Genomic DNA, 15,387 nt, shown 5'->3' with positions numbered 1-15,387 from the left:
TGCAACAGAATACCGAGTTTGCTATAGCTTAAAGACGTTTCAACGATGTCTAACGCACTTAATAAGTTTTAAAAGTTTCTGTCGTAAAATCTTGATAGTTTGAAGTTTCGAAATTACATATCCATCTAAAATGTTGCCATTAATAGTATTTTATATTTAACCCCACTATATTTTGTCAATTTTGAACTTTTCAGAAATTTCTTCAAGGATGCTTTCGGCCTTCAAATGTAAGAGATGTATGTAAAGTGTTAGAATACCAAAATCAAACTGTTCCTATTCGTAGAGCTTACTGATGGTTTCTTGATTTGATGATTTTTAAAAGGTTATGACCGTCCAATTGGAAATGAGCAGTGAAGTTTCGTCTAACGAAAGCAACTGTCTATCCATTAAAGTCTGCATCACCACAAATTGCAGTAATTACCAATAAATCAAAACTAAATATTTTCCACAGTATTATTTTCTAATCTTAGCCTACTTGATTAAAAACTGTAATTACGTATAATCTCAGATTTATAATTGCGCTATAAAACTGAATATAAACTGTCTAAATAGCTTTGAGCTGCTTATGATAAAGTAATCAAAGCTATAAAGTAATATTTCAATATTGCTTTCTTTATCTTAAAGCTGGAAATAGACCAAATTATTAAAAATATTCCCCAAAGTGAATCAAACGCTCTACCTACTCACTAAAAACTTGGACTTTGTTTGTTTTTTTTTTTGTTTTCAAATTACGTAAATTATGAATATTTATTTAATTTAAATTAAAATGTATTTTAAGCATTATTTGCGCCAAGTAATTTTAGGACTTAAATATTTGTGAGTTAAACAATTAAGTTATAATTTTTCAGGAAATTCTTATTAACTAACATTTTGGATTCCGATCTGCTGATTCGATTTGTTTTATTCGATTCACTTGTATTAAAGTTAAGGTCTTTAAATTAGCATCGTTCAATTCCTTTTCCATCACAAAGAAATCAAAACGTGTCAGAAGAGTTTGTTGCCTTAGAACTTAGATCAACGAATTTATACCTTCGCATGCAAAGTATTCGATATCATCGACTTCTTCGTTGAACCCTTTTTGAACGATAATTTTGTTGGAAGCAGTTATTTCTGATACATATCTTGTCAATTTTATCTACGATTAGGTTTGCACTTCTCTCTGTCTCGAGTTTATCAGGGGAAAAAAGTTCAAACGTTTTCAAATTCGAGAGATTCGACCCCATGGTATGACCTTTTATCGTAAAGGCGGGTGATTAATTTACAAATTGATGATGTGATAAATAATTCGAAATAATATTTATGATTTTGCAATAAAAGCCCATGTAACATTCAGAAAAAGACCAGTTCTGGATTATCAGTTTAAGATTATCACTTAAGCATTTGGTGTGAAAAATGCATTTTATTTATTGTTTTGTTATAATTATAAGCTTATTTATAAGAGACGCGCATTTTATTTCGGTTGTAAATGATGTGACAGTAGGAAGTGATTTTCTTAGTGATGTTTTCTTTGATGAAATACGAAAAAATAACGAACTACATCAGGATCCTTTTGTTCGATCTATGGACTCTGAAAAATGCTTGTTGAGTCTTCAGGCAATAATAAAACGATTTCCAAGTCCCGAAGTCGTACCATGTAAGTAAATTGTTCGAAATACATACATATGTACGATTATATTTGGAAAGTTGCTGAAATTTGTTCGTATATTTCAAAATTATTTGCTTGCTGTTCTTTAATACCTACTTACCTTTTTAGCTAAATTACCTCGTTGTTATCTAAGTTAAATCCAATTTCCTAGGTTTTCCAAAAATGTTAAAACTTTTTTTTACTGTTACAACACTTTCCCTCTATTATCAAAAACAATGCATCTGAACACGACCCAAGTGCTCCAATTCGTGAAACAAGTAAACAAAGCAAACAAACTTAAATCTGAAAAAGTATCTTCTTAATTAAAAAATTCAAAAACTCAGGAGTCATATCTATTGACAAAATGTCTAAATTCAGTTTTAAAAAATAAAATCAGGTCAACTTAAATATGTACTTGAAAGATTTCTTGAAGATTTTGTCTAATGCACTGTGGCCTGTTGACCTTTTCTGTCAAAGAAGGTTACTAGTTCCTGCTCTAGAGTGTAACTTGCCGAAATATCTTGATATTTACTAACATGCTGGCAAAACCATTTCGTAAGCTTTTGTATCCACCCTTCTAGCGGGTTTCTACCCGAGTGAAGGAAAAAAAGTGTTACTATAGCTTGTCTCCAAAAGATTCCCTCTAACTATCATCGAATTGCTCTTCTTTCCAATATCATAAAAAAGTTGATCATTTATAAGCTGAACCAATATTTGGACCAACGCGCTGCAATATAGATTTCGTAGAAATGGGTTTTCTGGAGATCTCCTGGTTTATCTCAAAAAACAGTGGAACAAATTTCTACATCGTCTTGGAAAAGTAAGATTATTGCACTTGAAATTACGAAGGCATTTGAAAGAGCTTGGCATTAAGATCTTATCAAAAATGCGTGCGTTTTACTTATTTGTTGGGTTAAAAATTATCTCTCCGGTCATTCAACACAAAAAGTATTGGATGGGTTCCAGTCTGACAAGAACAAAATAAATGCTGGTGTGTCGCAGGGCTTCATTTTGTCTAGGACAATTTTTTTTACAAGCTATTTTATTGTCTACAACTATTAGTCCATTTAAATTTGCTTTTTAAATGCAAATTGTTGTTTTTTGGATGTGAACTACCAACGGCAGAGTATAACAAGCTCATTGAATTCAGATTGCACAGCATTGTACAATTACACACCGCGAGTGATTTAATGATTTGAAATCTCTAACGTCACTTATTTATTGAAGACAATTGCGCTAAGGAGCCTAAACACATCTTTGTTCGTACGGAGCGATCAGATATTTTATAAAGTAAGTGTTAAGGCTGCCTACGTGTATCCTTTTATTCCCGCTTTAATTTGAAAAACCCTTATACTCGAAAAAAATTCTCATATTTGGGCTGATGCTCCATAGACCATCTGAGTTTCTTGCACACAATCTAAAAGAAAGCTATAGAAATAATAGACAGGCTGAAGCATTTGCAACTCTCAAACACAGTCGCATTGTCTGTCATTATTTTATCGCTTTTTGATCTAGTAAAATAGCCGTAATGTGCGTGCGTCTAGGAATGGTCATCAGTTAACACCTGAACCCATCTCCGAAATTCACTGGGAACTAGAGAGATTATTTTTTTTAACCGTACAATGCGAATATAGAATGCTTTCCCAGGCTCAGTATTTCCTGCTCCTTTTTGACCTTATTCACTTTTACTACCTGCTCGAACTGACTATTTTAATTACTGAGTGCGTAATCAATTGAAACAAAAAAGGAAGTTCGATCCTATAGGCCTCATAAAGCAAACTATTGAATAATTTCTTCCCGGAGTTATTGGAGTCAACAGTATTCAAACGATTACAAAAAGTTGTGAAATCCAGCATAGTCCTACGTGATCACTTCACAAAAATATGATACAAAATGTTAAAAGACAAACAAATCCGAAACCACCAATCTTCGTAAATTTGAATTTTGATTAAGTACAAATATGATTAAAACTTGCAACTCATAGCCTCCTTGATTTAAATCAACTTCCGTTTTCCTGATAATAAGCCTAAGATTTGCAAACGAACTTTATACAAGATCTGAATATTTTGCCTGATACTTGTGATATTAAAACACACAACTTCCTGCTTTCAGATACAAATCTTTTTGCTGATGGCTTCACATTTTGTAGTAAAATTAATTAAGCACTTCAATAGCTTATCTTATAATAACCAGGCTCGTGCCTACAAATTTTACAAAACTGGAATTTTCATTAGAAAATATAGATTTTTCATACAAAAACAAACCATAAACCAAAAGACCCCTAAAACCTCCCACACACGAGCTTGCTTTAGTCAAAATAGTTTATAACCCTTGTCTACTTACGTCACTGTTTTTATGTGTTGCTGTTTAATTTTTCAAGTGGTTAAAGAAATTATTTATTTTTAATATATTTATATCTGAATCAATAGGACTGATAAAGAAATAATTTAGCTTGTAAATAAGTAGGTACCTAACAAAATTCACGACCTTAATTGTTGATTTTTTAAGTAAGATTTCTATAACGGTAACGTTTTTGTTGTTTCTTTTATCTTTCAGTTTTCGACTCGTGGGGTAAAATTCCCTCGGGGGTTATTATGGGAAATAACTATGAAATTGGGAATTTTGATCAATGTGTCAGGACATCTGTAAATTTAAGCGATTTTAACGGTGGCGGTGATGTCATAGATGCCCAATATTGCTTTTTAGAAGTGCCCTTAAAAAATCCATTAGCTAAAAAAGCCGAGATTCCCGACTGGGGTGCACCACCGACGACACTAGCAGAATCTGAATATCGCTTAAAGTATCGAAATGGATTAAATATTGGAATTTGTGTGCCAAATAGTTGCAGTCCAAGTTTTCTGGAACATGTTTTTGAAAAAGCTGCCAATCGAGTTCCCTATGGACTACTCTTAGATCTCTCAGTCTCGAGGTGCACAGAAGGAAGAACTCCTCCTCTAAAGGCAATCAATATTGTTGGAATGTGAGTTTTCAGAAACGAAATTGGAAATGTCAATTAAATTCTTGTGATCTTTTTAGAACTGTTTTCGGAATATTCACTGGATTAATGGTATTGAGCTCGTTATACGACTTCTTGATGTCTTATTTCGAAAGTATGTGCTATATATCTTCCCTATCAAATTCATCTAAATATTTATAACGTCTTTACAGAATCACCAGTACCAATTTTTCTGGCGTTCTCTGTACTGACTAATGGGAAAAAACTCTTCGCGTATAATCTTCAGAAATCACCAAATGCAATTACATGTCTCACAGGAATTCGAGTTCTATCGATGACTTGGGTGATCTACTGTCACACTTATATGACAAGTGCACTGTTTCCTGCCATTAATAGTTCTCACTTAATAACGGTAAAACAAACAAAACTATCTTTAAAAATGACATTTTAAATACTGTGCTTTCACTTTTCAGTGGTACAAGGAGTTATGGTCCATGCACATTCTTCATGGAACAGTATCAGTGGATTCGTTCTTCTTCATCAGTGGACTTCTTGTAGCTTGGTTGGGATTTAAAGAACTTGATAGAACGTAAGTATGACAGGTTCCTAAACTAAAGGACATTTATCAAAAACACAACCTTTTATAGGAATGGAAAACTTAATGTCATTATGATGTATGTTCATCGGTACATCCGACTAACACCTGTTGTTGGTGCTGTTTTGCTGTTCGCCTTCAGCATAAATCCAATTCTCTATACGGGACCGTTTAAGTATGTTTCACTTGGAAAAAATGAATGTGACAGTTCGAATTGGTGGCCAATTCTACTTTATATTTCGAACTATTTTAGAGTATCCTCTGTAAGTTTGTCAATTCTCAAAATTACATCTAAGAAAGATCACGAATTTTAGTGTCATTTTGCAGTGCTTCGATCAAACCTGGTACTTAGCTGTGGATTTTCAACTTTATGTGCTGTCTCCATTACTTCTGATTCCAATGTGGAAATGGGGAAAGAAATTCGCACCTGTCTTGATTCTCATTTGTCTACTTTCAATTGGAAGTGTTATGTTTGTTTACATATCAAAAGGATTCACAAGTCTTATTACTGGGTAAGTTTGTATTTATTTTTGACAGAAGTAAAAGCAAACAGATCTTTTAACTAGTTTTTCTTCTTCTAATTGTTATATATTGAGAGTGTGTTTTATACTTGATGTTTCTTCTTTCAGAACATATCCTGATGAATGGAAGCTTACATACATTCCAACTCACGCCAGATGTCCACCATGGATCGTTGGTCTTGGATTCGGCTACTTCATGCACGTCAATCGAAATAATACCATTCAAATACCAAAGGTACATACACACTTTTTTACAAAAAGAAAAATATTCAATATTCCTTCTTAACAGAAATATCAAATTCTTGGATGGATTATGAGCTTTTCAATTCTGCTAGCCATAGTTTTTGGACCTTACTTCACCATCAGTGCAAACGGTGATGGAACAGTCCTTGAAGCCGCCTCATACGAAGCTTGGAAACGTGTTTCATGGGCTGTTGCTTTAGCGTGGATTGTATTTGCTTGTCATTTTGGATTCGGCGGAGTTATCGATGCATTTTTGTCACATCCATTTTGGCAGCCATTGGGGCGTTTGACATTTGCTTTATATCTTATTCATATGACAGTTGTGAGGGCCAACTTTGGAATGATACGCACCGAATTGCATTATTCAAATTATGCAATGGTTTGTTACATTGAATTATTTTCATGAATATTTTGAACTAATTTGTAATTTTGTTTTTAAAGATTCTTTTGTTTTGGGGGTCTTTTGGGATTTCACTTATGGCTGCAATTATTGTAACATTAGCCTTTGAGTCACCGGTTTTGGTATTGGAAAAATTCATTTTTGGAAGGATGAAATCCAATGCTGAGGATGATAGAAATCAACAAATTCACCAAAATTTATCCCGTCCAAATGATCTCTTTTTACAAATGCCTAACAAGGACTTATGAATCAAAAACAAATTTAGTGTATGCAAGAAATGTATATATAATAAATACTTTTTAAGAAAGAGCTTTTTTATAGTCTTTGTCTGTTTTGGTTTTTGCTATTCTTTTATTTGCAATGGCTGGAAACTTCATGGTAGATTATTGTAATATTCGTGGGCTTAGAGAGAATTTTCAGGCCAGCTGTATTGGCACTTAGTGAAACCCAAGAAGGTGAGAATTCCGATCTCACTCAATTCTTTATTCAAGGGTGTAACTTGGTGCCATTATTCTTTTCCCACCACGGTCTCGCCATATGCATTAGGAATGATGTTGCTGTCTCTATGGTCTCTGCACCAATTCTTTTTTCAATTTTATGTGGTTTAAATTTTCCGTGAATAAGCAAATCATTCACTATTGCTACCTTTATCGAAGCCCCAATCTAGACAGAGTGTCAACTTCCCTTGAATTTGATGCTTTGTCCGATTCCTTTCAAAGAATTGTTTCATCCTATCCTGCACTGAAATCATTGTTACGGGCGATTTCAATGCACACAATTCTTTACGGCTTCAAAATTCAGGCCAGACAACACCAGAAGGAGTGTGTGCTTAGATCCTCGCTGAATTGAACCACCTGACTCAGTTGGTTAACGAGTCGATTTTTATGAATCCCTCTTTGATTGGATTAGTAATTACCTTTCGAATAGTTCAATACAAGTTGAACACATTACATTGAATACATTAGGTATACCCCAGGGCTTTGTTCTATCTCCAACACTTTTTCTCATTTTTATTAATGATCCCCTGTCTGCAACTTCTAATCCAATACATTCTTTCGTTGACGATAGTACTCTTAGCTTTTAATATTCGTTTTCAGATTCACACCCCTTTTCTTCGGATGTTGAACTGCAACGACAAATTTATTAAATTCCGACCTAAACAGCATTGTAAAATGGGGAATAAGAAACCGCGCGGAATTTAATGCTTCGAAAACCCATGCTGTCTTGTATCGTTAAAGCGAGATATAGCCCCCTTGCTACTATCCATAGATGGCACTTAAAATTTACTTGGGCAATTTAAAATGTTTCGAACAAAAAAATTAATCTCAAGAGAACCTCCATTTTTTCACAATAAGAGAGACTTCTAAGGGTTTTAATTTTAAGTATTCTTAGTATGTCAAAGATGATTCACATTCCGAGAATATCAAGATATTTAGTTTCCTTGATGAAAGTTACACCCATTGATAGTGGCAATTAAAAGAGATCAGTAATATAAATGTGAAAAAAATATCGGAGCAGGACATAGTCCTGGGGCACACCAGCGTTAATTTTGAAGATATCTCAAAAGACTTTTATTGAATCGACCAAAAGATAATTTATATCCTAACGAAGGAAGAATTCTTCAAAAAACATAAGGCACGCATTTTCGATAAGAAAGCTTAATGCCAAACTCTAGAAAAATCAAGATCAATAATCTAAAAACCTAGGTATCTATTGGCAATATTGCAATGAATTTAATAATACAACCTGGACCTGGAAGTACTTGTCAAGTACCTATAATATCGTGCGTTTCCTTTCAATATATAAAACCACTTAGTTACCATAAATCACATAAAGTCTAACAGGAAACAGCATAAGGTTGCTTACCCTCAAAATAATTTATAAACGAACATTTTTATCAAAAAAAAATCTCTAAATATTGTTTACAACCGATTTGAACTGATATTATTATTCATATCAATTATGTTGATACTTATTATTATGTGTACTCAATTAAAGATTAAAAATGTTATCATAATCTTAAGCGCCAATTAAAAATTGAAAGATTCAAATAAAATCTCTTGTAGCTATAAATTACAACTCAGTTAGTAGATGTTATGCGTGAAGTTACGGTCAAATATTCTGTATTTTTATCGAACGCAAGAAATTTTTAATTATGAATAACATAAAATTTCTATTTTATTGTTTATCAATAAGTTTATTAATTAATGGGATAAATTCACTAACGGTAATTAATAATGTGACGGTTTCTGGTGATTTTCTAAGTGATGTGTTCGTGGAAGAAATCACCAATAACAAGGATTTGCTTGAATCTCCGAGAATTACTTCGAAGCAGTATGATTCTAGAAAATGCGTGTTGGAAGTACGAGAACTAATCAATCGACTTCCGAGTCTGAAAGTTTTGCCTTGTAAGTACTTCTCAAAAATTAAACATTTTTTAAAAATTCGGCAGTTATTCTTAAAAATTACTTAAAAAATCTTCTAACTACTCGTTCAATTTAAAAAACCAAGCAGGAGCTACAAAAGCATCGTTGGAAATATCAACAAATACTTAGCCAGTTTATATTTTGAAGTTTCTGAGAATTTTCTCAGAGGGATTGACAGAGCAGAAGAGTGAAATATAAATGCAATTCAGTTTTCATTCTCACCTATTAATCAAATTATCGTTGCATTTATTTTCATTCTTCTTTAAATTTGTGTCGGAGAATTCTTGAGAAATCGACTCTTTTTTCAGATTTCTGACAACAAAAGTGAAAATTTTTTATTTGAAATGCTGTTTACAAGGCAATCTCCGGGATCTTAAAAATATAAACTGGCCAACTTTGTGCCAGAAGCCATTTTAGCAGAACTTCCGTTTTATTTAAACGTCAAAAATTAAACATTATTGCGAACATTTTTTTTTAATATTTTACAATCTACATAAATATATTTCCAATTTGTAATTCTTTGAGGTGTAAAGTAAAATTCCATTTCAAATTAACTATTTCAAAAAAGTGCATCTGAACACGTTTATTTAGATACCTACTGACAGTTCGTGACAAAAAAAAATCTTAATCTAGAGAATGGACCTGCTAACTTTAAATATCATAAAATCAAAATCGCTTTGGATTTTAAACATTACTAAAATTTTAAGCAACTAATTTTTTGAATCTAACTTAAGTTAAATCAGGTATAGAAAAATCAACAGAGAGATCTTAAAAGGTTAATATAAATAAATGATATTACTTTAAAATCTAACAAAATCTTGAAAATTTTGACAGTTGAGGAAATGTCATTTGATAAATAGAAGATTGACTATCAATCAATTCATCCGCAAGGACTTGTCAACTTTCAAAAGTCAGACAAAACTGTCAAGGAGATAACATATCAATTTCCTTTATTATAAGAATTGACGTTGCGAGTTTTAAAAAACCAAGACACTATACTACTTTTGCTAGTGTGAAATCTAAATAAGTATCAAAATGTTTGACTTTTATCTAACATGAACAAAAACTCTTATTTTGTTCTGTTGAAGTGTATTTTGAAGATCATAAATTGATATTATTAATTTTAATTGTATGATTTATTCATGGTAAAACGTTAACAGACTAAATGATTAAATTTAAAGTATTTATCATACGGAAGCTACTCTGATTATTTATATATACAAGTGTTTTTCGAACATGATTAGAGATATTGAAAAATTAACACAAACAATCTTATCTGACAGTTTTCGACTCGTGGGGGAAACTGCCGTCTGGAATACTCTACGGAAGCACTCATAGTGCAGGGAACTTTGATCAGTGTACAAAAACATCAATCTCCCTTTACGATGCCAAACCCAGCGAAAATGTCAATGGCCAGTTTTGTTTTGTCAATATTCCTATAATACCCGAAAAAACGAGACAACTTCCAATATTCATTGATTTGGAAGGACAACAAGAATTTACAGGAAGAGTAACTATAAGAAAAACTGGTTTGGAATTAAGGATTGGAATATGTGTTCCAGAAAGCTGCAGTGCTGAATTTTTGACAACAATTTTCCAACAAGCTGTCAGTAAGGTATCGAAGGGGAAACTTGACAATGTGTCTGTTTCGCAATGTACAAATGGAAAGCCAAGGGATTTGACAGCCACTGATATTTTTGGAATGTAAGTGTCACTTTTTATTCTAGAATTTCAACTGAGCCACATTTTTCTAAATATTTGTTTCTTATTTGTAGAGCTGTCTTTTCAACATTTGGAGCACTGATGTTAGCCAGTACTTTGTATGATTATTTCACTGCCTACTATCAAAGTAAGTTCAAAATAACAACCAACTGAAGAACACTATTAAGCATCAATTCCTTTGAAATATTTAGAAACACCAATCCCGGTTTTGTTGGCATTTTCGATATTGACAAATGGAAAGAAATTATTTGCAATCAATTTGAAGAGCTCTCCGAATTCCATTGACTGTCTGACAGGAATACGAGTCTTGACAATGGTTTGGATTATTTTCTGTCACACATATATGACAACCATGAATGTTCCAATCATCAATCAAAAGGAACAATTACCGGTATGTCCAAAAACATCAGTCATTTTGTTAACGAAGAAAAAGTATTAAAAATATTTATTGAAATTTCAGTGGGTAAAATCATTTTGGTCAATGCCACTTCTCAACGGCACAATATCAGTTGATTCGTTCTTTTTCATAAGTGGACTTCTTGTTGCTTGGTTGGGATTCCGGGAATTGGATAAAACGTAAGATTGACCATTTTGGACTTTAAACAGAAGAAACAGAAAGTTTTAACCTCATTTTTTGGTCTTATAGAAATGGAAAACTTAATGTTATTATGATGTACGTCCATCGTTATCTTCGACTTACGCCTGCTGTTGCTGCTGTCTTGCTATTTATGCTTAGTATCAATAAGCTTATTTTAATAGGACCTTTTAAGCAAGGAATTTACGTGAAGAACCAATGTGACGGATACAATTGGTGGCCAGTTCTACTCTACATTCCTAATTATTTGCAACAGAAGCCAAGGGTAATTTTTATTTGACATTTACATTCATATGTCAAATACTAATAAATCTTTAAACTTTTCTTTCCCTACTATCAGTGTTTTGATTCAACTTGGTATTTAGACGTTGATTTCCAACTTTATATTATCTCACCACTTCTTCTGATTGCGATGTGGAGATGGGGAAAGAAATTCGCACCCGTTTTGCTCGTTCTGTCACTACTGTCAATTGGAAGCGTTATTGCGACTTATGCCAGTAATGGTTTCACAGGTCTCATAAATGGGTGAGTGAAAGTTTTTGAAATTTCTAATTAAGTCTTGACATTATATATAATATATGTATTTTTGTCTTCTTAAAGAACAAACGATGAAGAGTGGACAAAAACATACTCTCTAACTCACACGAGGTGTTCACCTTGGTTTGTTGGATTTGCTTGTGGATACTTTATGCATATCAACCGGAACAGAAAATTTCAACTATCTGCGGTAAGTTGTTATACCATCGCGTCTCGATCACCACTTTTGTTTAATAAATTTAATGACATTTCAAATGAAAGCTGAATTTGACAGATGTCAAATGGAAGACCAAATTTCAAGATATAATTTATCCTCTTCTCTACTTATAGTTATCAAAACTTCTTGGCTGGACAGTTTGTATAGGCATGTTTCTTGTCATAGTTTATGGACCCTACTTCACAATTCACGACCGCACTCATGGAACAGTCCTGGAAGCTGCTTTATACGAAGGTTTAAAACGCTTCTCATGGGCGGTTGCATTGTGTTGGCTAACAGTTGCTTGTCATTTTGGATTTGGAGGATTGATTAATTCGTTTTTGTCACATCCATATTGGCAACCACTGGGACGTTTGTCATACTCCTTGTATCTTGTACATTTGACTGTGATTAAATTGAATTTCGGAATAATACGTTCTGAAATGTATTTTTCAGATTATTATATGGTAAGTTTTGTCTTAAGCAATTTTGGTATTTTAATTAATGGAATATTATCATCGTTTTAGATGCTTCAATTTTGGAGTGCATTTGGAGTTGCAATATTCTTTGCGTTGGCATTGTCACTGGCTTTTGAATCGCCAATTTTGGTATTGGAAAAATTCATTTTCGGAGGAGGAAACAAAGCCAAGAAGGCACCACAGGAACCAACAACAACTGTTTCAAATCAAATTGTTGATGATGAATTACCGAAAAAGACTAATGTTTGCTAAGCAAAACGTGCATTATATGAAATGCGATGTTCCTTAAAAATATAAAAAAAGAATAATATTTATTCTGGATTCTAAAATAAGTTTAAATAGAAATTATAACAAAACGTAGAAAAATTAATAAATAACTTTATTATAAATTAAGGCTATTTCTTTGGACAAAAATTAGAAGGAATATCTCAAAATGCAACAGAGAAGAGGGTAAGTATACAGGGCCTACAAAAAGGGTGTTTTAGTTTGAGAATTGTTTGTCAAACTGGAAATTTGACATTTCTTTTGGCGAAAAGAAAATAGGTTTGGCGATGTCCACCATATGATACTATATTTTAAGGGTTTGACAATTTGTATTCTTCTGATCGAAATACCACTAATATTATGTACCTATAGGGTGTTTTTTAAAGTAATTTCGAGGGTTGTATTCTTTTATCTGACAGTTGAAAATTTCAAACTCTGTTGACATTTCTGTTCCTTGTTCTTGTTTTACGCAAACGACAAAACATTAGAAATATAAGTTGTCAAAAATGTGGATGTTCTTGATGGTTCGTGAAACTATACTAAAGCTGAGAAGGAGTAAATTCCCGATCTACAAAACTATATGAAAATACAAAATTTTAAGTTTGTGCATTAAAAAAATATTGTAATAATGTACGTATTCATAAAAGCAAACATTTTCAATTTTATGGTGAACTATTGTTGCCAGGCTGTTAGTACCAAATGAATCATATACGGCACAATATGTAGAAATATTCTTTTTTTCTAATGTACCATATCTGTTAAAAAATTTCTTTATTATCAACATTACATATTTTGATGCTTGATTAAAATTAACGTGTGGCTACACCTTCTTATTACTTTTAAATTTGCTAAAACTTCCACTAATAGTTTTAAAGTTACTTATACAAAAATAACAACGAAAGATGTGGGGCCACATCGATATTACGGACAGACATATTCCAACAAGCGTTCAAAATTTCCCTTGCAATAAAAAAGACGACAAATTATCAGATGATTATAATGTAGCCCCAAATTTATTTCTGTCATACAGTTACCTTCTACACGATTTGTATAAAAGCTTAGGACATCCAAAAGTAAATTCTGTGAAGCCATTAAATAAGTTTGAAGAAATCAAACGTTTCTTGCATTTTAACTAGAAATGCAATCTGACAACAAAATAAGCATTTCGAGTGACGTTGTTCTACGATTCGATAATGAAGGATTGAAATATAAACTCTTGTTTGATAGTTGGTGCATCTAATTGCCACTCCTAACTTACAAAGAAAGAAATATTATTGTATTCTTGGAAGAAAAATTAGTACAAAAAAAGAAGAAGGACAACAGTTAAAAAACTTAATACAATTGTCAGATAGGGCATTTCATTGGTAACCTAGTATGACAACAGAATTGTAAACTTAGCAAAGAAAAACATATTAAAAAGAAGAGGTACTCTCCTTTGAAACTAAAAGATTCAGATTCAAATAAGATCCAAGAAATTATATCATCGCTGATTCTTTGTATAGACGGAATCTTGATAGCTTTATACCATGAATACCTTCAGCGGGTTTTAAGTGCTTTCTTAAGAAAGCTGTTTTCAACTAATAATCAAAATCTCATGTTGAAGGTTTACTATCCCATGACATTGGGTAAATTAAACTAGACCACTTGCCTATATGGACCTCTAGAAAGCTATGATATATTCCAAAATGCAATGAAAGATCTTTTGAAGAATGCCGAAAGCCTCAGTCCCGATGATAAAGAAACTGGTAGATAGAGATTTTAAAACCGTTTATTCTTTACTTTATATAGAAAATAACCAATATTTGTAGTTGATCTGGTTGCCATGTTAACTCGTAGATTGTATAGTTGTAAATTTCTACTTGAAATATTACCACTCTGTTTAAACAATTTTAACACTTTAAATATGTTAAAAGTGTCTCATTTCCGTATACAAGGACCAACTTTCGGTAAAGCAAGATCTGTTATAAATTAACTTAAATTATTTTAATTTGAACCATATTGTAATTTTGAGTGCGCAAACTCGTAATAAATTTATGTCCATAATTTTGTTCAGAAGAATAGCTTCAAGGAAAACATTTTTCAAGTAACAACCATAAGATAGTTCTTAAATCTATTGAATGATATTTCCAATAAAGATTAGAATCGATTGTTACCCCCAAATACTTTATGTAATATGAATTGCTTCGCTAATTCAAGACGCTCTTCAATTTTCGCGGTACATTCTAGTTCTGAATTAAATTGGCAGGTAAAGGAGATATCATCTGCAAAAGCTGTTGAAAGACCATTCAACGGAAACGATAAGAATACTTCCAACACTACCTGTGTTGGAAGCTTTTCTGTGCAGTTGCACAATTGCCACCTCCGTTTATAGTTTGCTTTGAACGTCTTAATAATTTTTGTAAGTTCATCTATTTTCTCTGGGAGACAGTTTGTGATATCCATACATTTTTTATCCAAATCTTTAAGTGTACCGTCAAGGAGTCTTTGTGAGCTTCCTCTTACCAACTCATGGAGCTCTTTCCTGGTCAGAGACAAGGTGGAATTAGAGTCATCTGGAATAATATAAAAATGTTTAGTTATGTTAGCTTGAAAGGAGTTTTTCTTTTCAAATACTTTGTTTTTTCTTAGGTAAAAACTTGTGAATAGTTCTGAAATGGAGGATTTTTCTACATATCCAGAAGTTAAATAATTTATATGACAAACTTTGTTGCGGGGTGTTGTCAATATTCAAAAACACTAATCTTTGTTAAAAACAACGTAAAAAGTGCAAATTTTGTAAGTACATCCTTTAACTCATCGATATGAAGAACTTAAGTTGAATATATAAAA

General features: G+C 32.4%; 2 protein-coding genes across 2 annotated transcripts; both read left to right on the top strand.

Annotated features, from left to right (window-relative positions):
- Positions 1 to 1,560: 1,560 nt before the first annotated feature.
- LOC129948482 (nose resistant to fluoxetine protein 6-like) lies at positions 1,561 to 6,587 on the top strand. Its single transcript, XM_056059495.1, has 10 exons — positions 1,561 to 1,633; positions 4,181 to 4,604; positions 4,661 to 4,734; positions 4,793 to 4,992; positions 5,054 to 5,169; positions 5,228 to 5,438; positions 5,503 to 5,687; positions 5,805 to 5,931; positions 5,986 to 6,318; positions 6,381 to 6,587. Exons 1-10 carry the CDS (start codon positions 1,561 to 1,563, stop codon positions 6,585 to 6,587), a joined length of 1,950 nt encoding a protein of 649 aa, XP_055915470.1.
- A 1,843-nt stretch (positions 6,588 to 8,430) lies between these two features.
- Positions 8,431 to 12,645, top strand: LOC129948481 (nose resistant to fluoxetine protein 6-like). The gene is made up of 11 exons (XM_056059494.1): positions 8,431 to 8,462; positions 8,536 to 8,747; positions 10,049 to 10,469; positions 10,541 to 10,614; positions 10,679 to 10,878; positions 10,948 to 11,063; positions 11,134 to 11,347; positions 11,423 to 11,607; positions 11,683 to 11,809; positions 11,950 to 12,282; positions 12,343 to 12,645. The coding sequence occupies exons 1-11, from the start codon at positions 8,431 to 8,433 to the stop codon at positions 12,544 to 12,546; spliced, it is 2,118 nt and encodes a 705-aa protein (XP_055915469.1). The 3' UTR covers positions 12,547 to 12,645.
- Positions 12,646 to 15,387: the final 2,742 nt, after the last annotated feature.

Source organism: Eupeodes corollae, chromosome 2 (genome assembly GCF_945859685.1).
Source record: "Eupeodes corollae chromosome 2, idEupCoro1.1, whole genome shotgun sequence".
Classification (NCBI taxonomy): domain Eukaryota; kingdom Metazoa; phylum Arthropoda; class Insecta; order Diptera; family Syrphidae; genus Eupeodes; species Eupeodes corollae.
Note: the sequence above shows the minus strand (reverse complement) of the source record. Positions and strands in the feature narration are given on the sequence as shown.

Excerpts from the sequence above, each read along its gene's own strand:
- LOC129948482 (XM_056059495.1), top strand. The coding sequence starts at position 1,561 with ATGGACTCTGAAAAATGCTTGTTGAGTCTTCAGGCAATAATAAAACGA. Across the intron at positions 1,634-4,180 it reads AAGTCCCGAAGTCGTACCAT|TTTTCGACTCGTGGGGTAAA; the intron begins GTAAGTAAATTG and ends TTTATCTTTCAG. Across the intron at positions 4,735-4,792 it reads CTTGATGTCTTATTTCGAAA|AATCACCAGTACCAATTTTT; the intron begins GTATGTGCTATA and ends ACGTCTTTACAG.
- LOC129948481 (XM_056059494.1), top strand. The coding sequence starts at position 8,431 with ATGTTATGCGTGAAGTTACGGTCAAATATTCT. Across the intron at positions 10,615-10,678 it reads TTTCACTGCCTACTATCAAA|AAACACCAATCCCGGTTTTG; the intron begins GTAAGTTCAAAA and ends TGAAATATTTAG. Across the intron at positions 11,348-11,422 it reads ATTTGCAACAGAAGCCAAGG|TGTTTTGATTCAACTTGGTA; the intron begins GTAATTTTTATT and ends CCCTACTATCAG.